This window comes from Podarcis bocagei (genome assembly GCF_964188305.1).
Source record: "Podarcis bocagei genome assembly, chromosome: 7".
NCBI classification, from domain to species: Eukaryota; Metazoa; Chordata; class Lepidosauria; order Squamata; family Lacertidae; genus Podarcis; species Podarcis bocagei.
This window is the reverse complement of record NC_138132.1, coordinates 86,807,229-86,834,282: the sequence shown is the minus strand read 5'-3', so window position 1 is coordinate 86,834,282 and position 27,054 is coordinate 86,807,229. Positions and strand designations below refer to the sequence as shown.

The 27,054-nt window shown below is 48.2% G+C and overlaps 1 protein-coding gene and 2 long non-coding RNA genes across 5 annotated transcripts in view; all 3 read left to right on the top strand.

Moving 5' to 3' along the window:
• Positions 1-27,054, top strand: part of LOC308592091 — a 302,880-nt gene that overhangs the window by 116,320 nt on the left and 159,506 nt on the right. The gene's annotated exons all lie outside the window — the stretch shown is intronic.
• LOC308592075 overlaps positions 1-27,054 on the top strand; it is an 85,290-nt gene that overhangs the window by 18,651 nt on the left and 39,585 nt on the right. The window lies entirely within an intron of this gene.
• The window catches only part of PSD4 (pleckstrin and Sec7 domain containing 4), a 31,946-nt gene that overhangs the window by 2,229 nt on the left and 2,663 nt on the right, over positions 1-27,054 (top strand). For all 3 annotated transcript variants that reach the window (XM_081202968.1, XM_081202967.1, XM_081202969.1), the window contains exons 2-14: positions 149-1,339; positions 2,274-2,346; positions 7,873-8,311; positions 14,616-14,822; positions 16,918-16,998; positions 18,038-18,150; positions 19,531-19,589; positions 19,798-19,887; positions 21,120-21,163; positions 22,743-22,912; positions 23,153-23,223; positions 24,085-24,230; positions 26,784-26,928. In XM_081202968.1, the coding sequence (XP_081059094.1) occupies positions 254-1,339; positions 2,274-2,346; positions 7,873-8,311; positions 14,616-14,822; positions 16,918-16,998; positions 18,038-18,150; positions 19,531-19,589; positions 19,798-19,887; positions 21,120-21,163; positions 22,743-22,912; positions 23,153-23,223; positions 24,085-24,230; positions 26,784-26,928 (2,724 nt within the window). In that variant the 5' untranslated portion in view covers positions 149-253. The remainder of the gene's footprint in view (positions 1-148; positions 1,340-2,273; positions 2,347-7,872; positions 8,312-14,615; positions 14,823-16,917; positions 16,999-18,037; positions 18,151-19,530; positions 19,590-19,797; positions 19,888-21,119; positions 21,164-22,742; positions 22,913-23,152; positions 23,224-24,084; positions 24,231-26,783; positions 26,929-27,054) is intronic.

The following is a 27,054-nucleotide window of genomic DNA, read 5'->3' as shown; positions in this document are numbered from 1 at the left end:
TGGACAATTTAAGCACCCCCAATTTAAACCTGGTGACACCTGCAGGGCCCTTTCCAGCTGACCTTTTGGCCAGGTTCTGTTTGCAGCAGCTTCTCCCTCCCCGACTTCTGTTTCGTGATAACGTCAACGTTTGCTTTCTCTTTTCCAGAGACAGCAGGAGAGGCATGGATCCCGCCCGCAGGAGGCCCGCGTTGCTCAACCCTTTACAAACAAGATGAGAGCTTAGCCTAACGGGACCTTTTTGGACGTTTTCATGGTGAACGCCATAATGGAGCCTTCTGGATCCTCCAGTCCTTCAGACCTAATAGACTTTCTGACTGATTTAGGAATAAGAGACGTGACCTGTGAAACTGGAGACAGCTTAGGAGGGGCGGGTGGCCTGCTGACACCTTCAGAAACCCCCCAGACTGAAACCATGACTCCCCTTCCATTCTTGGGCCTGGAAGACATAGACCTCCTCCAGGGTAGCTTGGAGGGCCTTGGCTGGAGCAGAGGTGAAACGTCCTCTGAGAAACCTTCTCCGCCGCTGGCTCAGAGCCGTGCTGAGGAATTCCACCCTGGAACTTGCCCTTCTTCAAAGCACCTGGAGATTGTGCAGCCTGGGAGGGAAGCATCTCAGCCGGCGCAGGAAAGTCTGAAGAGCCTGGATGACTACAGCAATGATGCCACCAAAGCTCTCTTCTCGGCCAGCATCCTCCAAGCTGAGCTATGCTTCCTGGACCTGCAAGGGGCGATTGACCGCCAGAAGGAGCCACTGAGGAGTTCCTCCCCTAGCCTTCAGAAGGTTCTGGGAATGCCCCCCTCGCAGGACTCGGCCACCTCCCATGAGCCTTTGCTCCTGGAGAGCGATAGTGGGGAGGAGCCGGAGGAGGACTCAGAGAGGCAGGAGGAGGAGGGTGATGAAGGCTCACTGGAGGAGGAAGAGGAAGAAGAGGAGGAGGTGGAATGCTTGTTTTACGACAACCCGCTCTTTTGCGCGAGTCCAAGAACCACCAGCTCTGAAAGACCATCTCTCTTGGGCCATATGGAAGAAAAGGCCTTCAAGGAAGATGGGGAAGGAATCCCCACCTGTGGTCTGACCTCTACGGATTGTGCCCACGGCCTGCCGTGCCAGACAGGTGTGGCAATGAGCCTTGTGGCCATGGACTCCGAGCCTGCGCCTGAGCCAGATCCTGGTGGAAACCCGTCCCCAGGCCCTTACCCAAGCTACGTGCCTCATTACCGCTCCTTGTCTCCCCTGGTGATCACGGAAGGCGAGCTGGAAAGTGCCTGCCCGGTGGAAGAGGAGGAGAGGGAGCTGCCTCGTTGCCTTGCTCCCTTGTCGGACGCGTCAAAGGAGGTGAGTCCTGAGCGTCAAGCCTGGTGTTGCTGCTGCTTCCCTGGGCCAGGCTGCAGGGAAAAGCGGCCGTAGCCCAGAGCTCAGCCTGGCCTTCGAAAGGTCAGGCAGCTGATGTTGGATCTCTTGCGTAGCCTGCCTTGGGAACGAAGGAGACCTGCTGGCTGCAAGAAGGGTGCTTAACAATCCCCCATCTTCAAAGACAGTGTAGTACTGATGCTTCTTCTCTACAGTGGTGCCCCGCAAGACGAATGCCTCGCAAGACGGAAAACTCGTTAGACGAAAGAGTTTTCCGTTTGGGAGGTGCTTCGCAAAACGAATCTCCTATGGGCTTGCTTCGCAAGACGACAATGTCTTGCAAGTTCCTGCGGGTTCCCCCCCTTTTTCTAAGCCGCTAAGCCGCTTATCAGCTGATCCGATCACCAGATAAGCCGCTAAAAGCAGCTAAAAGCCGCTAATAGCGCTAAGCCGCTTATCAGCTGATCCGAACAGCAGATAAGCCGCTAAAAGCCTCTAAAAGCCGCTAATCCGCTAATCCTTCAATGGGCTTGCTTCGCAAGATGAAAAAAACCGCTAGACGAAGAGAATCACAGAACGGATTCTTTTCGTCTTGCGAGGCACCACTGTATCAAAGCCTGGCCCGCCCACCCTCCCTCCAGTGCGGTGGCCTTCCCTACAAGCAGACGTGCTTCAGGATGGGATGCAAGGCCCCCTCGGAAGCCCCCGCCATCGTTTGCTCCCCTCCCTCCCTGGTCCAGCTGCTCACAGGCTGCCATTCTCTCCCCCCGCAGGTGCTTAGCAAACATTGCCCATTGACTGGGCTGGCAGGAGGCTCCATAGGCAGGCAGGGTCTTCCCAGGGTGGGGTGAGGGGGCCAGAGCTGATCTCCAAGGCTGGGCTGCCCTGCCCTTCTCTGACCTCTGGCTTTGTCTTCCAGGTCCAAGGCTTCTTCCCGGACCAGCCAGACCACAAACCCTCCAGCAGTGATTTGGACCAGATGACTCCCCCAGGTGAGTCCTAATAATGACAATAATATATTTATTATTTATACCCCGCCCATCGGACTGGGTTTCCCCAGCCACTCTGGGCAGCTTCCAGTTTCAAGAGCCAGTGTGGTGTAGCAGTTAAGAGCGGTAGACTCGTAATCTGGTGAACCGGGTTCGATTCCCCGCTCCTCCACATGCAGCTGCTGGGTGACCTTGGGCCAGTCACACTTCTCTGAAGTCTCTCAGCCCCACTCACCTCACAGAGTGTTTGTTGTGAGGGAGGAAGGGAAAGGAGAATGTTAGCCGCTTTGAGGCTCCTTAGGGTAGTGATAAAGCGGGATATCAAATCCAAATTCCTCTTCTTCTTCCAACCAAATATCAAAAACAATACAGCGTCAGACATTAAAAACTCCCTAAACAGGTGTCTTTTAAAAGTAAAATAATTGTTTATTACCTTGACATCTGCTGGGAGGGCGTTCCACAGGGCAGGTGCCACTACTGAGAAGGCCCTCTGCCTGGTTCCCTGTAACCTCACTTCTCGCAGCGAGGGAACCGCCAGAAGGCCCTCAGTGCTGGATCTCAGTGCTGGATCTCAGGCTGAACGATGGGGGTGGAGACGCTCCGTCAGGTATAGAGGACCGAGGCCGTGGGCTGCAGACAATCTATTAAGAGCATCAGGTTACTACACTCAAGGTCTCCCCTGCCAATCTCCTCCAGTTTGCTGAGAGCACCAAAGGTTCAGCTGTTCCCAGAAAGCTGGACTTTTCCTTTGTGACTGCCACCCCACCCCCACACATAAGAGGCCTGCTGGCTCACTTCTCAGCTGCCCTTTATCTTCCCAATAACCTTTGAGATCAGGTAATCTCAGGCTGCTTGTTGTTTATTTATTGTTTCTGTTGGTTTTAATTGGTCTTGAAGATTTTAAAGGCAGGTCATGCTGCTATGGACTTTCGGTGAAAAGTGGTATAGAACATATGAAAACTATGAAATTATGGAACATAAGAAAATTAATTAAATGAAGTGGAGCCCTCTGGCCTGCTTGTTCAGCCCCAGTGATTGGGTGAAGAGAGATTCTGTGATCCAAAAGCCTTTGGCTTAAGAGAACACGCACACACATGCAAGTTCACTCCTGCTGGAAAATATGATAAGGCTCTCTTTAGCTTCTTCACTGTGGAAATGTCCTTGCACTCATGTGCAGGGTCGCTCTCCTGAACCCACACTTTTTCTTTCCCCCCCCCCTTTTTACATTTTAAAAAAGATTTTAAACATCTTTATTGAAAGTTCAAAAAGTGCATAATTATATAAAAAAATCCCTTCCAGTCGCACCTTAGAGACCAATTAAGTTTGTTATTGGTATGAGCTTTCGTGTGCATGCACACTTCTTCAGATACACCGAAACAGAAGTATCTGAAGAGGTGTGCATGCACACAAAAGCTCATACCAATAACAAACTTAGTTGGTCTCTAAGGTGCTACTGGAAGGAATTTTTTTATTTTGTTTCGACTACAGCGGACCAACATGGCTACCTACCGGTACGTAATTATATGTGCACTAAACATTGTGAGACGTAAAAGAGAGCAAAAGAGAAACAGAATGTGTATAGAAGGGGAAATAAGGGGGGGACCCCCCAAACTGTATACTTTACAAGGTTGTTATTGTACTTCACCAGATCTTAGCCTATTGCAGTATTTGTAAGAATGGATTCCAGATAGAGTATCATTGAATTTGTCCATGGCAAGTCTGCATTTATATGAAGTTGTTCATATATTGCGAGTTTGCATAAATCTTCAATCCAATTGTAGAAAGGAGCCGCATTTTTATTTTTCCAATTCATCAGTATCAGTCTTTTTGCTGTGGTCAGGGCACGGAGAGCTCACTCGTATTGTCCTTTTGTAAATATTCAAGAGGATATTTTGCTCTGTAAATGTAAGGTTGTTCCGTACAGTTCTGTTCATCATTTGTTACCTTCTGCCAAAAATCTTTCAATTTGGGCAATGAAAGAACATATGTTTTAGAGAAGCATTATCCCTATTGCATCTCCAACAGTTAGATACCTTAGATAGCCCTTTTTTAAACAAACATAATGGGGTCCAGTATATTCTAAATATTGTTTTTTGTTGCATGAGCCTCAAGTTAAGGTCCAGAGACACCCTTGTTATAGCAGTTAAAACAGTTTCGCACTGTGTGGTCGAAATTGAGATCTCTAAGTGCACCCACACTTTTCTTGAGGCTCCATCGCTCATGCCGTTCGAGATGGCATTGCTTCCCTTTTACCCTTGCTTTCGAGAGGCTGCTGGCCCAGCGTGCACAAGACAACCTTATGCGGTTTAAAATAAACCATGCAGGGGCTCAGTTTTCAGAATTAAAAATCCAGCATTTACAAGCAGTTCTCAAAAATTATCACCTGACCGATCCTTGGTGTCGTCTCACCTCCAGCCAGGAACGGGGGCGGACTGGAAAAGTGTTGGGGCATCGGAGTAAGTGAGGCTGCAGGATGCGTCCACTGCTTCCATGGTGTGGGCATTCAGGTCGGGGGCCTCAGCTTGTGACTCGTCCTTTCCAGGACTGAAGTTGTTAGTAGCTTAAACCTGTTAGCTCAAGCAAAGACTTCTTAATTTTCCAGTTTTAACTTTGCTGACAGGTCTTTGGGGGGGGGAGAAATAGTGCTGTTTGTGGTGGGGGTCAATGCACCTCAGGTTCCCATCACAAGTTCAGCCCCCCCCCCTGTTTAGCCTCTGAATCGTTAAGCCACTACAGTGGTACCTTGGTTCTCAAACTTAATCCATTCCGGCAGTCCGTTGCAAAACCAAAGCGTTCCAAAACCAAGGCGCCCTTCCCCATAGAAAGTAATGTAAAATGGATTAATCCGTTCCAGGCTTTTAAAAACAACCCCTAAAACAGCAATTTAGCATGAATTTTACTATCTAACGAGACCACTGATCCATAAAATGAAAGCAATAAACAATGTACTGCAGTCACACAATCAATCCATCAGTAGCTGAACTGGGTTCCACACAGTCACCAAAAAAGAGAGCCACAAAACACAAAATAAATAGCAAAAGCAGACAGACCTCAGCGTAACGCTCAAAACGGAAGCGTAACACTCAAAACAGAGCGTGCTCGGCTCCCGAAAAATGTTCGCAAGCCACAACACTTACTTCCAGGTTTGCAGTGTTTGGGTTCCAAGTTGTTTGAGTACCAAGACATTTGAGAACCAAAGTACTAATGTAGTTGGACCCTCAAAGCCCACACTAAATGACTTCCGGGTTAGCGCGATCGGCAAATGGCGGATTCCCTCCGAGCTCCGGAGGAAATCGGCTTCGTGGAAGATGGGTCCTGCTGCGGCGGCGACGCGGGGACCCTCAGAAACCACAGGCGCGGAAGCCTGTGGACCTGGTGACTCGGCGGGCACCATTTGCGCCCTCCCCGACCCACGAAGAAGCCTTTTTAAAGGCTCCGGAGCGGGTGACGGAGAGTGGCGTGGTGCTGTGAGTGGATCGCTTCTTCCACGGAGTGAAGCCGTGAGCCATGGCCGGAGAGCGCTGACTTCTTCCTTGAATATTTGGGCTGCAAAAGTAACAACCCGTGAGTAGTATGGAAATTGGACTTAAAATTCTTCTTTTAAATTCGGCACGACCGGGGGATGCGTTAAAAGGAAGTCCGCCCCCCATTTTGTAGACAATTCAAAGCAAGAATTGGATAACTAAGGTCGAGAGACCACTTCTCTCTTTGCGAGATAAAAGTTATTAATTCCATGATTTGGCACTATAAGTATACTGCTGGAGGATAAGAGCTGATTTTAAGGAGCTGAGGCGCAACCCCCCGGGATCCGGGAGTGATCCGGGAGAGAGCCTGCTGAGGAGGTATATAGAGTTTGACAGCTGTCAAGCGAGCTGTCAAAGTTACAAGAATTCGCCTTCTGTTATTTCTGCTGGTTATTTTTGATACATTTGATTTGAAGCCGTTGAAAATAAAGGAAAAATAAGAACAAAGTAACTAGATTGTTGGAGAAAGAATATTAAGTAACCAGAACCCCTCTAGAGGGGGTTCTGAGACATTACAATGGCTGCAGATGGAAAACTACAGTCTGAGATGGAAAGAATGTTCTTTCTCGTGGGAAAATTACAAGATCAGAGTGTAGCTCTGGCTACAGATGTTTTGACTTTGAAATCGAAAGTAAATAATCTTGTTGACGGCGCCAAGGACTTGACTCAAGATAATTCTGCAGTTGAACAAAAAGAAATATGTGCAGACTCAGAGGAGTGGGAAGGAGGAGCTGAAATGTTGCAGGTGAAAAAGGACAACCAGAGGCCTGTAAAAATGGATTACAAAGAAAACAAGACCTAGATGATGAAAATTTGGTTTGAACTTGAGAAGGAAGATTGGAGGAATCTCCCCACGGGGAGATTGGAAGACCTATGGATTACAAATTTGATCAAGGTGAAAGTTGGAGCTTTGGGGACATTTGGGACATTTGGACTTAAAAGGAACAAGAAACATGATTCGGGCTCCACTTTTGAATATGGAGGTCTGGTTGGAAGAAATGTAGACCCCATTGGGACAGAGCTTCTCCGAGATTCGATGTTTATTATAAAAGACTACCAACAAAACCGGCAGAGAGGGACTGAAAGAGATTTAAGGGCCTCGGACGTGAGGGATCCGGGCTGAGAGTTGACAGATTGATGTATAATTTTTGAGGATCAAAACCAGGAAAGGGGGGGGGGCGAGAGTTTTGGAATCCAAAGGGTGTAAAATTATATGTTGTATTCTGTTATTTTGTTTTGTAAATAATATAAAAATTGGGAAATTTGTGGAAGGGAAATGAGGTCGCCCTTAGAAAAGTATGTAAAGGATGTGTATTTTGGTTTAATTGAGGTTTATAAGTTAAATTTGGTTAACTAAGAAGAATTAAGTAAAACATTAATAAGGTAAAGGTGGGAGATAAGAACTTGCTGAGCAAACTATTGGAGTTGGGATGCAGGAGGGGGAGGTGTGGGGAAGTCAGGGAAAGTGGTTAAGAAATTAGGGATTTGAAATTACATGTGTTTGTCTTTGTGTTTGTATGTTTGTGTTGTGTATTGTCTGTGTTTGTGTAAAGTTTGAAAACCCAATAAAAATTTTATTTAAAAAAAAACAAAGCCCACGCTAAATGGGCCCAATGCTAGGGCTCAGCAATATCTGGTTTTCAACTTCGTGATATATCATCAGCTAATCCTTGCATTATACAGATAAAACACAATGTCTGAAATAAGGATGCAGCTATGTAGATGCATTGGCCGGCTTCACAGTTTTCCCTGCATCGTGATTTTTGCAGAGCGTACACACACACACACACACACATCATGATTTGCAATATATTGCCAGGTCAAAAATTTTGAAGCCGATATCACAACAGGGACCTTGAACCGGTTTTGGACAATATATTGCCCAGATCTACCAAATACCCATCTGACCTAACCCCAGCCCTGGTCCATGGAGGACCAGAGCGGAGCCTTGTCACGATCTCATTAACCTGTTGTCCCATCCATTCCTCCCTCCCTTCCCACCCAGGTGTTGACTTGCCAGCCCAGGAAGGCCTGCTGTTTTCCACCTGCAGCACCTCCCTGGTGACCGCTTTGCTGCAAGAGCCCCTGGAGGGCCACCCTGCCCCAGAGCCTCCGTCTCCTGCAGAGATCAGCTGGGCTTCTTCCAGCTTCCGGTCCCTCTCGGCTCCTGCCGCAGAGCAGAGTCGGTGGCAGGAGGAGCACAAGCCACAAGCCCCATCCCGTGGCCACCCACTGCCTTCGTGCGCATGGGTGGAGGAGCCCAGAAGGACTTCCTGCCTGCAGGAGGAAGTTGCTGCGGCAGATTTGCACTTGGCCTCCCTCGGTGGTGCGGAAGGGAAGCTGGAGAGCTCAGCAGAGGGTCTTGAGATGGTGCCCGTCGTGGATGGAGATGAAACCTTGGAAGAGGAGGAGGATGAGGAGGAGGAAGAAACACCGGCTGTACAGTAAGTTTGTTCCCTTGGGTGTCTCCTGGGGCCTTTCGCCTCCGTGCATCTGCTAGACGCCCACAACATCCTCCTGGCGTGGTTAGAAGCTGGGCCTGGGTAGATGCAACCCAGCAGCAGCCTCCATGTGTGGGAAAGTGTCTTCCTTTGCAGAGGCAGCAACAGCCTCACTAGCAGCTTTGAGGAGCCTCAGCTGTCCTCTGTTCGCCTGCTGCTTCCTGCTTTCCGCCTTCTGCCGGGTCCTCCGCCCTTATGAAGACTTGACATTTTCATTTCCCCAAAAAGAGTTTCCATTGAAATGAGGCTGTATTTTAATGTTTTAATGTTGTATTTTAATCTTGTTTTTCAGTTGAATTTCAATCAATTTGTTTTTATATTGGGTGTTCGCTGCCCTGAGCCCGGTCTTGGCTGGGGAGGGCGGGGTATAAATTATTATTATTATTATTATTATTATTATTATTATTATTATTATTATGGCTTGTGGCTCTCAGGATCTCTTTCCTTCAAGGCTGCTCCAGCTCCCTGGGCAAAGGAAAGGCTCTAAAGCCATGTAGGGCAGAGAAGGGCACCGTGTTGCAACACCTATCTGAACAGAAGCGTTGCAAGGAAATGCGTCCCTCGGATGCTCCGTGCATCCTAGAGGGAGAAGGGCAGAGGGGCAGCCCACCGCTGGCCCACACGCAGACCCACAGAGATAGTGTGATACTGCCAGGCAGTATCCACCTCCATTGTTCTGCCTGGACACTGAGGTCCAGCGCCGAGGGCCTTCTGGCAGTCCCCTCACTGCGAGAAGCCAAGTTACAGGGAACCAAGGAGAGGGCCTTCTCGGTAGTGGCACCCGCCCTGTGGAACGCCCTTCCACCAGATGTCAAAGAGAAAAATAACTACCAAACTTTTTAAAATTTTTAAAAATATATATATTTATTAGCATTTTCTATAATGAAACAAAAGCAAAAATAAACAACCACACACACAAAAAGAAAAAATATAACAAACATACAAAAATGTAAAACTTAAAAACAATTAAAAACACATAAAATTTCAATTGCTTATTTCTTTTAACTTATTTCTCAGACCTCCTCACACCTTCCCTTCTTGTATTCCAATTCAAATTATTAGCTCAGCAAGTCCTTATTGCTTATTTCTCAACTTTAACTTAATAATTTCATTTTAACATATTATTATTTTACTTTTCCTGTTTCATCCATTTCCTCAATTTATTTTGCTAACCTTATTTTCATTTCATTTAGTTCATTTTAAATAACCAATATTACCTTATCCAACCTTAAACAACAATACTTATACATCAATACTCACTCTTAGAACATTTTTTCTAAAGTCGATCCAAATTCCCTTCCACGAATTTCCCAATTTTCAAACAAATAACAAAACAAGATAAATACAAAACAAATTATAATTATGTACCCTTTGGATTCCCAAACTCCACCCCCCCCTTTCCCGGTTTCAGTCCCCAGTAAATGTCTATCAGTCTTAATCTACTATCAGCCTGGAGATCTCACATCCGAGGCTCTTAATTCTCTCTCAATTCCTCTCTGCCGGTTTCTTTGATAATCCTTAATATTGAACATCAAATCTCGGAGAAGCTCTAGCCCAACGGGATCCATGTTTCTTCCAGCCAGACCTCCATACTTAAAAAAGGAGCCCAAATCTTGTTTCTTACTCCTTTCAAGTCCAAATGTCCCCAAAGCTCCAACTTCCACCTTGAGCAAGTTTGTAATCCTTAAGTTTTCGGATCTCCACAAAAGGAGATCTCTCCATTTTTCAATCTCCAGTTCAGGCCAAATTTTCCAGATCAAGTTTTTATTTTCCTTTGTTGCTATCATGTCTGGCCTCAGGCTCCCCTTTGTCATCTGCAAAATTACAGCTCCTCCATCCTTTTCTTCAGGGACAACATATATCTCCTCCAAATTCTCAAAGCTCTCAAGTTTCTCTTTTTGTCCTGTTAAATAGACTTCCTGATTCAAATCCTTATCAAATTCAATAATGTTATTTACTGTTAAGTCCAGGGTTGTAACATTTGTAGCCAAAACATCAATTTGGCCTTGTAACTTTCCCAAGAGAACAAAAACTCTGTCCAGTTCTGCCTGAATTTTCCCTCCTCCAGTCATTCTTGTAATGTCCCAAAACCCCCTCTAGAGGGATTTTGGTTCCTTGATAATCCTTCCAATTCGAATCCAAAAGTCAAGTTTGTTTGTATCAGCTCTTCCTTGTTTTCAACAAATTGTAAGAAAATTGTAACAATTATAACCAGCAGGAGCAACAAAATCAAAATTCTCTTTTTCCGTCTTGACAGCCAATTTGACAGCTGTCAAACTCTTCAGTACCTCTTCAACAGGCTTTCTCATGGAACACTCCCGGGTACGGGGGGGTGGCACTTCAGCTCCTAAAATTAGCTCTTATCCTCCAGTAAAATTACTTAAACTGCCAAATCGTGAAATTAATATCTTTACCCAATAAAGAAGAAAAAATCCTCTCGACCTTAGTTAGCTGGTCCTTGCTTTAGGTTATATACAAGACGGGGAGACGGACTTCCTGTTTGCGCCTTCCCCGATCGTGCCTAATTAAAAAAAAAAAAATCCTTTGCAAATCCAATTTCTGTACTACTCACGGGTTGCTGCTTTAAAATCCAATTGTTCACAAGAAGAAGTCAGCGCTCTCCGACCATGGCATGCGGCTTCACTCTGCAGGAGAAGCAATTGACTCTCAGCACCGCGCCACTCACCCCGTCCCCCGTTCCAAAGCCTTTAAAAAGGCTCCTTCACGGGTCGGGGGGCGCAAATGGTGCCCGCCGAGTCACCAGGTTCACAGGCTAAACCGCCTGTGATTTTTAAGGGTCCCCACGTCGCTGCAGCGGCTAGACCCAAATCCTGCAGAGCCGATTCCCTCCGGAGCTCGGAGGGAGTCCGCCATTAGCCGATCGCGCTAACCCGGAAGTCCAATAACTACCAAACTTTTAGAAGACATCTGAAGGCAGCCCTGTTTAGGGAAGCTTTTAATGTTTAACAGGTTATTGTATTTTAGTGTTCTGTTGGAAGCCGCCCAGAGTGGCCGGGAAAACCCAGCCAGATGGGTGGGGTATAAATAATAAATTATTATTATTATTATTATTATTATTATTATTATTATTATTATTGGGCTGCCAACTGCAGGAGAACTCAGGGCTGTCACCGGGGGGGCGGGGCGGCAGGGGTCCTGCCCCAGCAGCAGCCCGACTTGCAAGGGGCTGATGCGCCAGCGGCTGTCCTTTTCAGATGGATTAGGGCATCCATCGTACTTCTTCCCGCAGCGCGTAGTTAAACTGTGGAACTCACCGCCACAGGGCCACCAACTTGGATGGCTTTAAAAGAGGGCTAGGCAAATTTGTGGAGGAGGAGAGGGCTATTGTTGGCTGCCAGCCAGGATGGCTATGGAATCAGTCACGCTTCTGGATACCAGTTGCTGGAAACCACAGGAGGGGAGAGAGGGGCTCATGTGCTCTGCACAACCTTGCAGGTTTCGCATAACGGGCATTTGGTCGGCCGCTGTGAGAAGAGGGTGCTGGACTAGCGTTGACAGGCTCTTCTTATGTTGCCTTTTACCAAGTCCATCTTATAATAGTAATAATAATAATAATAATAATAATAATAATAATAATAATAATAATAATAATAATTAATAACAACAACAACAACAACAACAACAACAACAACAACAACAATAATAATAATAATAATAATAATTTATTTATATCCTGCCCTCCCCGGCCAGAGCTGGGCTTAGAGCGGCCAACAACAGTAAAATAATACAGCATTCTAAAATCAATTCATTATAAAATCAGTTCAAATCAAATTAATGGCAACCATTGGGCTAGAGTTCTGTGAATATTACCAAAGGAGGGGGTCAGGCTGTGCCTTGTCCAAAGGCCTGGTGGAACAGCTCTGTCTTGCAGGCCCTGCGGAAAGATGTCAAGCCCCGCAGGGCCCTAGTCTCTTGTGACAGAGCGTTCCACCAGATTGGGGCCACAGCTGAAAAAGCCCTGGCTCTGGTTGAGGCCAGCCTAACCTCCCTGTGGCCTGGGACCTCCAAGATGTTTTTGTTTGAAGATCGTAAGTTCCTCCGTGGGACATACCAGAAGAGGTGGTTCCGTAGGGCTTTAAAGGTTTAAATCTTGTTCAGTATTGCTTACTTTGACTATCAGTATTTGTCCAGGGGTCTTTCAGGGTCTCTTTTATGCCTCCCTGGCTCCACCTCCCTTTAGTTCCAGGGACCTCATTCCCTCAAGACTTCCTGTCAGTTCAGACCAGACCACTTTCAAGGAGAGGGGCACCTGCATTTCAGCCTGGCTTTGGATTGCTGTCAGTCTCTTTTTATTATCATTAATTTTTTATTTAATTTTCCATTTTGTAATATTTAGACACATCATCTTTATCCAGTTTACTTCTTTAGCTCTTAAGAGCCTGCGACTTCCCTCCCTCCCTCCCACCTCACGGTTTTCAAAGTTCACCTTTATCTCAAAGCATTTATACACTTTCCAATTTCTTTCTAAATATCACATTTTTTAAATAAATCTCAACAGGGAAAGAACAATTATCATTACCAGTCTTTTTACAACCCTGCTAATGTTGTTAATTGCTTACAATGCTCCTTCAAATATTGTATAAATTTACTCCAATAATTTTGGAATGCTTGATCACACTGGTTTCGGATTTTTTCCCGTCAGCTTCTCTGATTCCGCAAAGTCCACCATCTTCATCTGCCACTCTTCTTACATTGGGACTTCTTGTTGCTTCCGTTTTTGAGCTAAAAGAATTCTTGCTGCAGCTACTGCATACATAAACAGGTTTTTTTTAATCTTCCTTTGGTATCTCTTCCCCTACTATACCCAGTAAAAATGCTTCTGGTTTTTTAACGAAAGTATTTTTATACATTTCCTTTAACTCATTACATATTTCCACCCTAAATTGTTTTTTGAATTCTGAATTTATTGTTATTCAATTTTTATACTGTTTTTTGTTGCATCAGTTAAGTGTTTTACATTTGTTGTTAGCCGCCCTGAGCCCGGTTTTCTGAACAGGGAAGGGCAGGGTATAAATAAAATTTTATTTATTTGTTATTATATATCATTTCCCAGTAAGCTTTTACCTCCTTACAAGTCCACCACATGTGATAGAAACTACCTTCCTTTTCTTTACATTTCCAACACACCTTAGCTTTTGTCCTATACATTTACCGCATGCAGTGCATTAAAAGAAAATGGTATGAAAATGATGTATATATAGATGGATTGCTGGCAGTCCCAGCCTGAAAACAGAGGTGGCATCACCCTGGGCTAGACCATGTGGCCACTACTCAGAGATGAGGGCAGCAGCTTCAGTGTTTTTCCATGGGACGTGACTGCTACCCCTCCCCACCGAAAGCTCCCCGCTTTGCAACTGGCCTCTCGCTTTCCTTTCTTTTTTTCCTTTTAAAATTTTTTATTTCAAAACCAAAAAAATTACAAACGTCAAATTCAAAATCCATATTCATTTTCTAACATAAGCCTATTACAAAGATTACCTAAATTAAAATACATCTAATTGCTCTATGCTTCCCTTTGCTATATTTAAATACAACACAATGAACAAATTATATTATAAATGTTGTTGTTGTTTAGTCGTTTAGTCGTGTCCAACTCTTCGTGGCCCCCTGGACCAGAGCATGCCAGGCACTCCTGTCTTCCACTGCCTCCCGCAGCTTGGTCAAACTCATGCTGGTCGCTTCGAGAACACTGTCCCGCCATCTTGTCCTCCGTCATCCTCTTCTCCTTGTGCCCTCCATCTTTCCCAACATCAGGGTCTTTTCCAGGGAGCCTTCTCTTCTCATGAGGTGGCCAAAGTATTGGAGCCTCAGCTTCCGGATCTGTCCTTCCAGTGAGCACTCAGGGCTGATTTCCTTCAGAATGGATGCGTTTGATCTTCTTGCAGTCCATGGGACTCTCAAGAGTCTCCTCCAGCACCAGAATTCAAAAGCATCAATTCTTTGGCGATCAGCCTTCTTTATGGTCCAGCTCTCACTTCCATACATCACTACTGGGAAAACTATGGCTTTAACTATACGGACCTTTGTTGGCAAGGTGATGTCTCTGCTTTTTAAGATGCTCTCTAGGTTTGTCATTGCTCTTCTCCCAAGAAGCAGGCGTCTTTTAATTTCATGACTGCTGCCAGGTTCCCATATACCCCCCACTCCCCTTCACCCATGTGTGATCTCAATATTTTACTTCTTCCATCTTGTTGTGTGTTGTTACAATCGCTTTCCTTTCTTGCAGCCGCCCTGAAGAGCCACTCTCTGAGAAGGGCACCGATTCAGGGGAGAAGACGCCACCCGCCAAGGAGCAGGCAGAGCCCAACGGCATCCTCCACGCCAACGGCAGCGCCCCCCCTGCAGACCAGGCTGCCGCGGCGAGGCTGGCAACACGGCTCTACCACCTGGATGGCTTCAAGAGGTCGCAAGTGGCCTCTTTTCTCCGGAAGAAGTAAGGGGGTCTTGGATTAGGAACAGAGGCAGGGGCTTCTCTCCCGGTTGGAGTGGTGTGACTCAGATCGCCTTCCTGCCCAGCTGGCTTATTTCGGCTCAGTTCCCTTTTTCTTTTGTGAGGTGTCCACAAAGGAAAGGAAGGATTGAACTCTGATTAATAAAAATACACCCAGAGGCTTGAACCAGCAAGACTATGGGAAGGGTGCGTATAATAATCTCTGTCCCTCCACCCCTCGGCCCAGGTCGTTTTATTCACAAAAGAACTTTTACAGAGTGTTCATAAGAACCAATCAGATTTCTTCTGGCAGTTCCCTCGCTATGAGAAGCCAGGTTACAGGGAACCAGGCAGAGGGCCTTCTTGGTAGTGGCATCCGCCCTGTGAAACCCCACGTGGGGACAAAGTTAAACTACAAACACTAGTTAGGCAGGCATACTTTTGGGTAAATGAATGAAAACTACAAAGGAGTGCATTCAGCAACAATCAGTCATAAACAATCAGTACATATGATAAGAATGATGGCCAGGAGGACAGTGATCATGATCACCTTTATGTGAAACCTGTTTCCTGGCCCTAAGATTAACATCCTAAGGTTAACATATCAGAAAAGCTACATCAAAGAAACTGCCCACTGTCTTTGATGACCCAGGACACCTGCCTGTCTAAGTGGGTACCTGACCTGTGAAGAAAGAGAAATGGAACAGGGATGCAGAGGTGTGGATTGATCAAGAATCATATCAAAATAGTTTAAACCCAGTCAACGCAATGCTTTCATTGCTGACACAGATGGCTTACCCTATATTTGTTATAATTCCTCATAGCAATCCCACCTGATCACTACACTTTTGCTCTCCCAGCTAGACACGGCTGCGGCCTCTTGAGGCACGTGGTTAAACTGTGGAACTCACTCCCACAGGAGGCAGGCTTGGGCCAGCAACTTGGATGGCGTTGAACGAGCACCGGGCGAATTCACGGAGGAGGAGAGGGATATTGAGGGCTGCTAGCTAGGCTTTGCCACCACATTTGGAGGCAAAAATGCTTCTGAATGCCTCCTACTGGGAACCACAGGAGGGGGGAGAGTTGCTCTTTCCTTGAATCCTGATTGTGAGCTTCTCACGGGCATCTGGTTGGCCACAGTGAGAACAGGATGCCGGACCTGATCCTCCTTGGCCTGATCCAGCAATCTCTTCTAAGTATGTTCTTATGTTCTTGCAATGAGCCAGAGGGCAGGAACTTTAAACAAGCCAGGCCTTCCTGATGGCACCTCTCTGGGCTGAAAAGTCATCCTGACACTGGAGTGGATTTGCATGGGCAAATGATGGCCAGCTGCTCCCTGGTGCCTGGGGTAGCAGAAGGGCAGATACAGTGGTACCTTGGGTTACAGACGTTTCAGGTTACAGACACTTCAGGTTACAGACTCTGCTAACCCAGAAATACAGTGGTACCTCTGGTTACGTACTTAATTCGTTCCGGAGGTCCGTTCTTAACCTGAAACTGTTCTTAATATGAAGCACCACTTTAGCTAATGGGGCCTCCCGCTGCCACTGCCACGCGATTTCTGTTCTCATCCTGAAGCAAAGTTCTTAACCCGAGGTACTATTTCTGGGTTAGCGGAGCCTGTAACCTGAAGCGTATGTAACCTGAAGCATATGTAACCCAAGGTACCACTGTAGTAAGTAACTTTGCTTCAGGATGAGAACAGAAATTGCGCGGTGGTGGCAGCAGGAGGCCCCATTAGCTAAAGTGGTAGCTCAGGTTAAGAACAGTTTCAGGTTATGAACGGACCTCCAGAAGAATTAAGTTATTAACCCGAGGTACCACTGTACCTGCTACCTGTTGTAACCCCTTCTTGCCCAACTGTTCCTGGAGGTGCAGGAAAGGGGCTGCCCCCTTTTTGCACCTGGTCAACCTTGTGGGAGGAATACGAGGGCTGGGCTGAGGAGCCCATGGGCAGAATGGGGAGTCCCCCTACAGGCTGGGGGGGGGCAGCAGCTGATGCTGGAGAAACCAGGGTGGTGGTGTGTGAGTTCCCCATAAGGCTGCTCCCCGATTCCTTTGGGGGAGTCCTGAGCTTCTCCTATGTCTTTGTCCACAGCAACGATTTCAGCCGGCTGGTGAGAGAAACTTACCTCTCTTTCTTCCAATTCAGCGGACAGACTCTGGACCAAGCCCTGAGGTGATGCTCCTTCCTGTGGGGTCGTGTGTTTTTCCCCACCTTGCTCTTGAATGGGAAGGCGGGTGGCCATGTCCCCCACCCTGGGATGTACGCTAAACCAGAGGAGGAGGAGGTCTTGGCCTCCCAGGGAACAGCCCAGCGGGAGAGGCAGGGGGCTGCCCTAGGTTTCTACACACTTTGGATCAGCCTCAAAAGGGCCTCACGGCAGGTTACAACCAGAAATTTACATTGTATTGTATTAGTGGGGGAAAAGAGAGAGCAGTAATTTTTTTGAAGGGATCACTTAATATAGCATCCAAGTGAAGCAAAGAGGAAGCTTTGTGGGAGGGGGGTGGAATTCCTGTTTTGGCTATTCTAGGAGGGCAGAAAGGGACGCGGGTGGCGCTGTGAGTTAAGCCACAGAGCCTAGGACTTGCCGATCAGAAGGTCGGCGGTTCAAATCCCCGCGACGGGGGTGAGCTCCCGTTGCTCGGTCCTTGCTCCTGCCAACCTAGCAGTTCGAAAGCACATCAAAGTGCAAGTAGATAAATAGGTACCACTCCGGCGGGAAGGTAAACAGCGTTTCCATGCGCTGCTCTGGTTTGCCAGAAGCGGCTTAGTCATGCTGGCCACATGACCTGGAAGCTGTACGCCGGCTCCCTCGGCCAGTAAAGCGAGATGAGCGCCGCAACCCCAGAGTCATCCGCAACTGGACTTTTACCTTTACCTTTAGGAGGGCAGTAACAGGCCTCGCCCAGCAGGGGTCCTTGATAATTTGAGGGAGGGGAGGGGAGAGAGAGCAGGATTCTGGCTGAAGGTCCTGCTGACATGGGCAAGGAATTGGGCAGGTGAGGCGTAATCCTATCTCCCCTACTGTCCCTGGACCATTGCCGCCTGTGTGTACTGAGCTCCACCCTTGGGAAGGATGCAGAAGCTGTTGGGAGGTCCCAACTTCCTTCCAGCTTCGTGGAGTGATGTAGCTGACACTGGCAGCCGGCAGAAGAGGGCACTTGCCTCAGGGCTGCCTCTCCTCACACACTCCTCTCCCTCCTCTTTGCAGGTCCTTCCTGAAGGCGTTTGTGCTCACCGGGGAGACCCAGGAGCGGGAGCGGATCCTGAGGCATTTCTCCGAGCGCTATCACAGCTGCAATCCCGAGGTCTGCTTCAGCCCAGGTAAGGCAGCCAGCAAGGCCAGCTCTTCACCTGCAGCCCCAGACAGGGCTTAAATGAAGGAGGGAGCCCTTATCCCTCGTCTCATGTAGTTTGGGTGTCAGTGTGTAAACGGTCCCAGGTGACCCATGTGTATCCTGAACTGCGCGGGATCCTTTCCACTTGGAAGGTTTTGTGGCTTTAAAATAAATGTTATTCACCTTTAGCTTTAATGATTACCGTATTTTTCGCTCTATAAGACACACTTTTTCCCTCCTAAAAAGTAAGGGGAAGTGTGTGTGCATCTTATGGAGCGAATGCAGTGATGGGCTGCCCTTCTCCCTCCTCGGGGAAAAGCCTGCAAGCGCCCCACACACGCTCCACGCGGCTCGTGAAAGGGAGCTCTGAGCAGAGCCTGGGATGCGTACAGGCTCTGCTCAGCGCTCCCTTTAAAGAATACTTTTTTTCTTGCATTCCCCCTCTAAAAACTAGGTGCGTCTTATGGAGCGAAAAATACGGTATTGTCACAAATAAGTCATTACAGGATTCTCTGAATTCCTGAACTTTCCTCCACCCCTATGTGGTTTCCATAGTTATTATTTTCCAACTGCATCATATAATGTTCTCCACATTTTCTTAACACTCAGTTCTCACCATAGTTCTCATTACATTGCAAGTGGTTTTTTAGAATCCTGCCGATGTTTTTCATTGTTTACAGTTTCTTTTAAGTAACTTATAAATTTCCCTCATTCTTTATTGAATTTATTATCCTCTTGATCTCTGATCTTCCCTTTCGTTTTTGCCACTTCGGCATAGTCCATCATCTTTGTCAGCCGTTCTTCTTTAGTAGGTACTTTATGTTCCTTCCAACTTTGGGCTAATAACATTCGCACAGCTGTCATAGCATACATAAACAGTCTTTTCTGCTCCTTTGGTATTTCTGGACCGAGAATTCCTAATAAAAAAGCTTCTGGTTTTTTCCACAAAAGTTTTTTTTTAATAATAATAATAATAATAATTCAACTCATTAAAATCATTTCCCAATATGCTTTTGTCATCTTGCACAGTTGGGCCTGCCCAGTTTGCATGTCTTTGGGGGGGGGGTCTCAGAACCTGGGTCTGCTGGCTGCTGACTTTAATAGGGGATGGAAAATACCCAGGCCCGAAAGAGGTTCTGCTGTACATCCAATCCAGCCTGGGACAGTGTGCTCCTGTTAAGAGCAGGAACTGCAGGCAGGAAGATTTGTTTTCATTCCTTGGGTTCCAGCCCAAGGCTCCTTGCTGGTCCTGATCCCCTTTTCTGAGTAAGGGGGTTTGCTGGCGTTCTGGGAGCAGGGGGCCTGGGTCCTTTGAGCCTGTGGGCCTCCCCTGACCTTCCCCTCGGTCTCCTCCCTCCCTCTGCAGATGCTGTTCACACCCTCACCTGTGCCATCATGCTCCTCAACACTGACCTGCACGGGCAGGTAAGTCCATGGGGGATGGGGGGGTGGCTTTTGTATGCAGGGGACCTAATGGAAAGAGGGCTCGCCTCCCACCTCGCGCTTCTGGCTCTAACTGTGCGTGTAGGGAAGGGAAACGGGGGGGGGGCCTTTGGGGGAAGCACAATCTGGACGTTGCGTTACCTTTGGCCTGATGTGCACCTTTCCTCCCTTCCCTGCTTGTGGCACGCAGCATAGCGGGCGGAGCATGACCTGCCAGGCTTTCCTCACCAACCTCGACGGGCTGAACGATGGCAAGAACTTCCCAAAAGAACAGCTGAAGGTACAAAGGAGAGGAGGGAGCCCTTACCCCTTGTCCTGGGGGGGGGGAGAGACTGGGGGCTTAGCTTGGTTGGGCAGTGTCAGGGAACTGCCATCAGCTCAGAGGCAAGAGATGGAAGGGCAGTTGTGTTATAGGGAGCCTCCGAAAATCTTGCGAAGCAGTTCCTCCTCCAGCCAGGAGGGAAGCCCCACCTCCAGGGACCAGGGAATGCCTCAACCCCGAGCCTGAGCAAACCGGAGAGGTGGGAAGCGCACCCTTGCCAGCACCCATTCTGCGCAGTAGTCTTTCACGCAGGGAGGGGCAGAAAAGGCTGGGGGTGACGCAACTTTTATGCTGGGGGAGGTACAAAAACCGACCACTCCCGGATTCTGCTAGCGATTGAGCCAGACATGAACTTACAATGCTCTTCACTGTGAATAGTTTGCACCAAGAACAAAGCCTATAAACACTTAGAACAAAGAGTTTGCACCAAGAACAAAGCCTATAAACACTATAAACACACTTCTTCAGTGTGTATCTGAAGAAGTGTGCATGCACACGAAAGCTCATACCGAGAACTAACTTAGTTGGTCTTTAAGGTGCTACTGGAAGGAATTTTTTAATTTTGACTATGGCAGACCAACACGGCTACCTATCTGTAACTAAAGCCTGTAAAAGACAGGTCGGAGCCCTACCTGGTTACTCTTGAGCAACCGCCACACCCTGTGACAGGCAGCCTTGCTTAGGCCTTCTTTGTATGGAGGTGGGCAGCCTTCTGCCACTTTAGGTGCCAGCCAGGGGGACGACGGGCAGCCGTCCGCTTGGAAATCCCCCCGTACAAAAAAATTATCTCTGTGTTGGAACTTGGGACACAGAAGGGGAGAGGCTCCTGGGTTCACGTTCTCCTGGACGACGGGCCTAGACCTTTTTAAGACGTGAAAATGTCTTTTCAAGCGTTCCGTCTCATCCAGCCGAAAGCGTGACTCTGAGCAACTCGGCCATTGTGCTTTGTTTGGGCTTCTGTCCCCAAGGGATCAGGTGCTCAGTTTCGGAGGAGAAGGGGAAATCCTGACAGACTTCCTCTGCCAGAGGAGGCGCCTGAAGCCCAGGCCCCTTCCAGCTGGCTTCTCCTTTGCCTCCTCGGGGGTGCGGCGGGTCCTGGGGGGACATGCGGCAGGGTGGGGCCTGGATGTGAAGAGGGAATCATAGACTGATGGTTCTCTTTTACACTCTCTCTCTCTCTCTCTCTCTAGGAGCTATATCATTCCATCCGCCAAGAAAAACTGGAATGGGCTGCGTAAGTAAAGATGGTGGCAATGACGTTGGGGGGTGGGTGGGTGTCAGAACTTCTGAGTGGGCAGAAGAGAGGCCCATGGCTGCTCCTGCAAGGTGGCCCTCCAGCCCCAAATGCCCTGGGGGCACACAGAAAGAGAGAGAATTGAGGGGCCACAAACTCACTAGGAAATAATCTTCAGCCAGTCTGCTCCCAAAGGGCTTCAGGTGATGGACGGAGGCTGAGGCTGGGGGCAGCTGCCCTGGTCTGCCTTTGAGGTCTCTCCAATCACAGAGACCATAGAATTGTGGGAATGTTGTGGATAGAAGGAGAGGATATATTGATTAAATATTAGCCTTCCTCACTCACACTAGTGAGTCAGTTGCAGAGTACATTCCCCAGTAACAGGAAGCTAGTTGGTAGATTCATTTTAATCTCTTGAGTTAAGCAATCCAGTCTGGCTTGTCCAGATTGGGTTTGATCCTGGTGAATTCCCCTTTTATCCCTCTTAAGAAGAATAAAGACACAACAGTCTTCTTTTAGAAGTAATGATAAGAAGTTTACTTACATTCAATTCACAGTAGGTTCCCTACTGGGATGCGGGTGGCGCTGTGGCCTTGTCAGTTTGCATTTCTTAGTACAGAAAGTATTGATCTGATGTGTAGAGATCTTTCCTGTTCTACTTAAATCAGTAGGGTTCTGGAAGGTTTCTTTCCATGTGAAAGGAACAGGAAGAAGGTTCTTGTTTGGGTTATTCCTTCTGAGAAGCTGAGAACAGCTGGTTTAAACTGGTTCTGTTATCTGTCACGATCATGCTGACTATAATAGTAAGGCCAGAAGGAGCCGGAGCTTACTTTCTCTTTCTGTCTTTTTGTTCTGGTGTGGTGTTCTGTTCTATATGCTGTAGTGTTAAGGTTTAGTCCTACAAGTTACTGTAAGTTTGAGTTAAGTCTGCTGCAACTGGATTTTTTTATGGACTGTGCCAATCCTGAATGTACAGTGGTACCTCAGGTTACATACACTTCAGGTTACATACGCTTCAGGTTACATACTCCGCTAACCCAGAAATGGTGCTTCAGGTTAAGAACTTTGCTTCAGGTTGAGAACAGAAATCGTGCTCTGGCGGCGCGGCAGCAGCAGGAGGCCCCATTAGCTAAAGTGGTGCTTCAGATTAAGTACGGACCTCCGGAACAAATTAAGTACTTAACCCGAGGTACCACTGTATTGGATTTGTGGCCATTATGCTCATTTGCCTTCAGTAGCAGGATGAGATACAATTGCCTCTGGTCTGTTTTTGGGAACTCCGCAATGTGTTTAAGTCGTCCTCCTCCAACGATGACAGGTGCCTTTCCCCTCTGCTGCTCCATCTCCAATGTTGACATCAGATTCAGCTTCCAGTTGGATCAGCTTCTGTTTGTGGGAGGGGAGGGCAGCCCAATGCCTTGGGGGCGGTCACCCTTAGCAGTCATGTCAGCTTTCAGAAAAGGAGGAGTTTACTGCAGTGGCTGAATCAGGAGTTGTTGCTCACCCTCTCCTCTGTCCCCCAAAAAGGCCTTTTCAGACAGACCCTCACGAAGCCTCTTTCTCCTTCTGTCCGCTGCAGGGATGAGGAGGAGGAGGAGAAGTCGCTCAGCGCCGCGCTTCTCTCGCCCTCAGCACCCAGCCAGAAGAAAGCCAACCCTTTCCTGACTCTGTCGCACGACCCCGAGGCGAAAACCTACCGGCAGGGCCTCCTGGCGCGCAAGGTCCACGCGGAGGCCGATGGCAAGAAGAGTGAGTGCTGGGCCAGGGGGCACAGCAAGCAGCAGCCGTCTCACATGCATGCCAGGCCTGTGGGCAAGCTGGGTGGGAGTGGGCAGTGGTGGGGGCACTCCTGTGCCACAGGGGTCCTAAGCAACCTCACAGGGGTCCTAAGCAGCCACAGGGGTCCACCAGCCCCTCCTGGGCAGCCCTAGACACCAAGGTGCAGGTGGCAGACCCAACTTGACCGCTCCCCATCTCACTCTTTTGCAGCGCCCTGGGGCAAGAGAGGCTGGAAGATGTTTCATACGGTGCTGAAAGGGGTGGTTCTCTACTTCTCCAAGGTAACCAGGAGCAGGCCAGACCACCGCGGAAATCAAAGGACTTGCGCTCCTAGGCCACCCTCCCTGCGGGAGACCAGGGCTGTGCTGCACCCCAGCAGAGCAATTCTGCGCTGCCTCCGCAGCTGGCTGTGCAGTGCTTGGCCCTTTTCTGTCTTCTTTACTTTCCACCCACCCTTTCTGCTGACCCCTGGGGTCTGGCAGTTGCAGGTAGAGAGCCCCTGCTTTGCATGCAGAAAGTCCCGGGTTCAGTTCCGTACGGCTGGGCTGGGAATGCCCTCCACCTCCACCATGAGAGCCAGCGTGGTGTAGTGGTTAAGAGCGGTAGTCTCGTAATCTGGGGAACCGGGTTCGTGTCTCCGCTCCTCCACATGCAGCTGCTGGGTGACCTTAGGCTAGTCACACTTCTCTGAAGTCTCTCAGCCCCACTCACCTCACAGAGTGTTTGTTGTGGGGGAGGAAGGGAAAGGAGAATGTTAGCCGCTTTGAGACTCCTTAAAGGGAGTGAAAGGCGGGATATCAAATCCAAACTCTTCTTCTTCTTCACCTGAGACCCTGGAGAGCCTCTGCTCATCTGGGTTAGGGCATCCTGAGCTACAGGGACCATTGTGTGGTGTGTCTCTTTAACCAGGGGCTTCTTCCCAGGCTGGCTGAGTGGGACCCTCTGCCCTGGCTGCCGGCTCAGTTCCACCCAGGACCCCGTCCCCTGGCTCCTTTCATGTTATTCTGGGTCTGGCCTCCTGCCCACCCAGTCTGGCTGGCCTCGGGCGCCTCTCAGCTCATCTGCCTGGGGTTAGTGCTGCAGGCAAAATCTCTGCTCTGCCCCCGCACCCCCGATTCAGCTTGCTCCTGCTGTTCTCGCAGGATGAGAGCCGGCCAGACGCCTCTGCCTCAGAGGAGCCCATCGGGGTTCACCACGCCCTGGCCGAGAAGGCCAGCAAGTACACCAAACGGCCCCACGTCTTCCGGCTGCAGACGGCCGACTGGCGCATCTTCCTCTTCCAAGCCCCGTGAGTATTTGCAGACCTCTCTTGTATTTGCTACCTCCTCAGCTCAGGATTTCCTTTTGGCTCCCTCTGAGGCAGAAGCACTCCTGTCATGGATGGGTCCAAGGGAGGCAGGCCTCCCCAAACCACTGCCGCTTCCTCCTCACCTGAGCGATTCGTAAGCTTCACAGATCCAAAAAGAAAAGCAACAAAGGATGGCTTTGGGCAGGAAGCAGAAAATCGCATTCGGAAAGACAGGGTGACTTCGGTTCTTGTGGTATTAGTGACACAGCAGCAACATTCTTCATCAGCAAGCATACAGCAAACAGTTTTAGTTTTTTAAGTGTGTATTCAAAACGGAGAAACAGGCTTTGGTCTCTGGCGTGCCTCAAAATCTGTCCCTGTCACTTAACTATAGTCTTCGTCGGCAGTCCTGGGGAGTCAAGGTTACTGCTATTCCCATTTAACTGGGTGAAGAGGCCCAACAGTAAACAAATTCTTGCAGAAGGAGGAGAGGTATGGGACCCAATCCTGCTAGGCTGAAGCCTGCTGGGATGTGATGGCTCTTGGGATACGGCTGTATACAGTGGTACCTCCGGTTACATACACCTTGGGTTACAAACACTTCGGGTTACAGACTCCACTAACCCAGAAGTAGTACCTCGGATTAAGAAGTTTGTCCCAGGAAAAGAACAAAAATCGCGCACGCCGGTGGCGCGGCGGCAGCAGGAGGCCACATTAGCTAAAGTGATACCTCAGGTTAAGAACAGTTACAGGTTAAGAACGGACCTCCGGAACGAATTAAGTTCGTAACCGGAGGTACCACTGTAAAGGGACCCCTGACCGTTAAGTCCAGTTGCAGATGACTCTGGGGTTGCGGCGCTCATCTTGCTTTATTGGCTGAGGAAGCTGGCGTACAGCTTCTGGGTCATGTGGCCAGCATGACTAACCCACTTCTGGCGAAACAGAGCAGCGCACAGAAACACTGTTTACCTTCCCACTGGAGTGGTACCTATTTATCTACTTGCACTTTGACATGCTTTCAAACTGCTAGGTTGGCAGGAGCAAGGAGCTCACCCCGTTGCAGAGATTCAAACTGCTGACCTTCTGATCGGCAAGCCCTAGGCTCTGTGGTTTAGACCACAGCGCCACCTGCATCCAACCACTGTAAAGGATTTTATTATTTGACAACCACAATTCTGTTTTTGGATTGCAATTTGAAACATAGCTAAACTTGGTGATGTGTGTGTAACTCTTGCCTGCTGGTTTGAGGGCTGCCTGGAGTAAGTCATGCCTGCTGCGTGCAGACTCCTGCTCGGATACCTCCTGTCGACTGTCTTCCTTCTGCATTTTCCTCCGGCTGCTGCCACCACCAAGCAAGGGCCGATGGGGCTCTTGGGAGCAGGAAAGCTTGCTAGATTAGAAACATGCATTCACTTGGAACCTTCTACCATATGTGGTATTGGGATGCGGGTGGCACTGATGTCTAAACCACAGAGCCTAGGGCTTGCTGATCAGAAGGTCGGCGGTTCGAATCCCCGCGACGGGGTGAGCTCCCGTTGCTCTGTCCCTGCTCCTGCCAACCTAGCAGTTCAAAAGCACGTCAAAGTGCAAGTAGATAAATAGATACCACTCCGGCAGGAAGGTAAACGGCGTTTCCGTGAGCTGCTCTGGTTCGCCAGAAGTGGCTTAGTCATGCTGGCCACATGACCCAGAAGCTGTACGCCGGCTCCCTCGGCCTGTAAAATGAGATGAGTGCAGCAACCCCAGAGTCGTTCACGACTGGACCTAACAGTCAGGGTACCTTTATCTTGACCTTACCATATGTGGTGGACATGTCCAGAGTTTAGAAAGTTCTGGGACATGATCCATGAAGAAATAAAAAAGTTACTAAGAACTTAACATAGTAAAAGACCAGAAACTTATCTTTTGGGAATAATGAACAGTGATATTCCAAAAGAAAAAAACTTATATTTTCTGTACGCGACATCAGCGGCGAGAATTCTGTTGGCTAAGTAACTGGAAGGGTAACCAGGTACTGACCAAAGAGCAATGGTTATGTAAATTATGTGCATATTTGGAACTGGCCAAATTTATGGATAAGACTAAAGCCAATGAATTCAGTCAAGAAGGAATGGAATTGCTTGAATGACTATTTAGAAAGACAAGGTTCAAATGCAAAAAAATGGCTGTGTCTAGAATGACCTTGTGAATGGAAAAGGGGAAGTATACATATATGCACATCTGTATATTAAGATGAAAATAATACTGAAATACAGATAAAATATGAAAGGTGAAAAGAATTGTGAGAGTGATGGAAGTCTATTATTTTTATTTTGTAAAATATTGTTAATTGTATTGAAATATTATATTTTCTTTATTCTTTTACTGTCTACCTTTCTTTGCATTTTTTCTTCTTTACTTTTTCTTCCTTTCTGTTTTATTGGATATTATTCTTTATGTATGGTTTTGTTTTGATGTATTTACTTTGCAATATAACGACGATTAAAATTAAAAGAAAAAAAAGGGGGAAACATGCATTCATATAACTCTCCCTGCCCTCTCCTGTTTACCTAGGACCGCAGCGGAAATGAGTTCCTGGGTTTCCCGGATAAACCTGGTGGCTGCCATGTTCTCTTCGCCACCCTTCCCAGCAGCTGTGGGCTCCCAGAGGAAGTTCATCCGGCCAGTTCTTCCGACGGCACCTTCCAAGAACTCCCTGGTGTGTGTCCTGGGGCTCCTTCAGCAGGCTGCTTTGCCGCTGGTGCACAGAAATGGCAGGATGGGGGAATTTGGGGTGGGCATCAGAGCGCAGCCCATGGGCTGCCCCAAACCCTTCTGTGGCTCG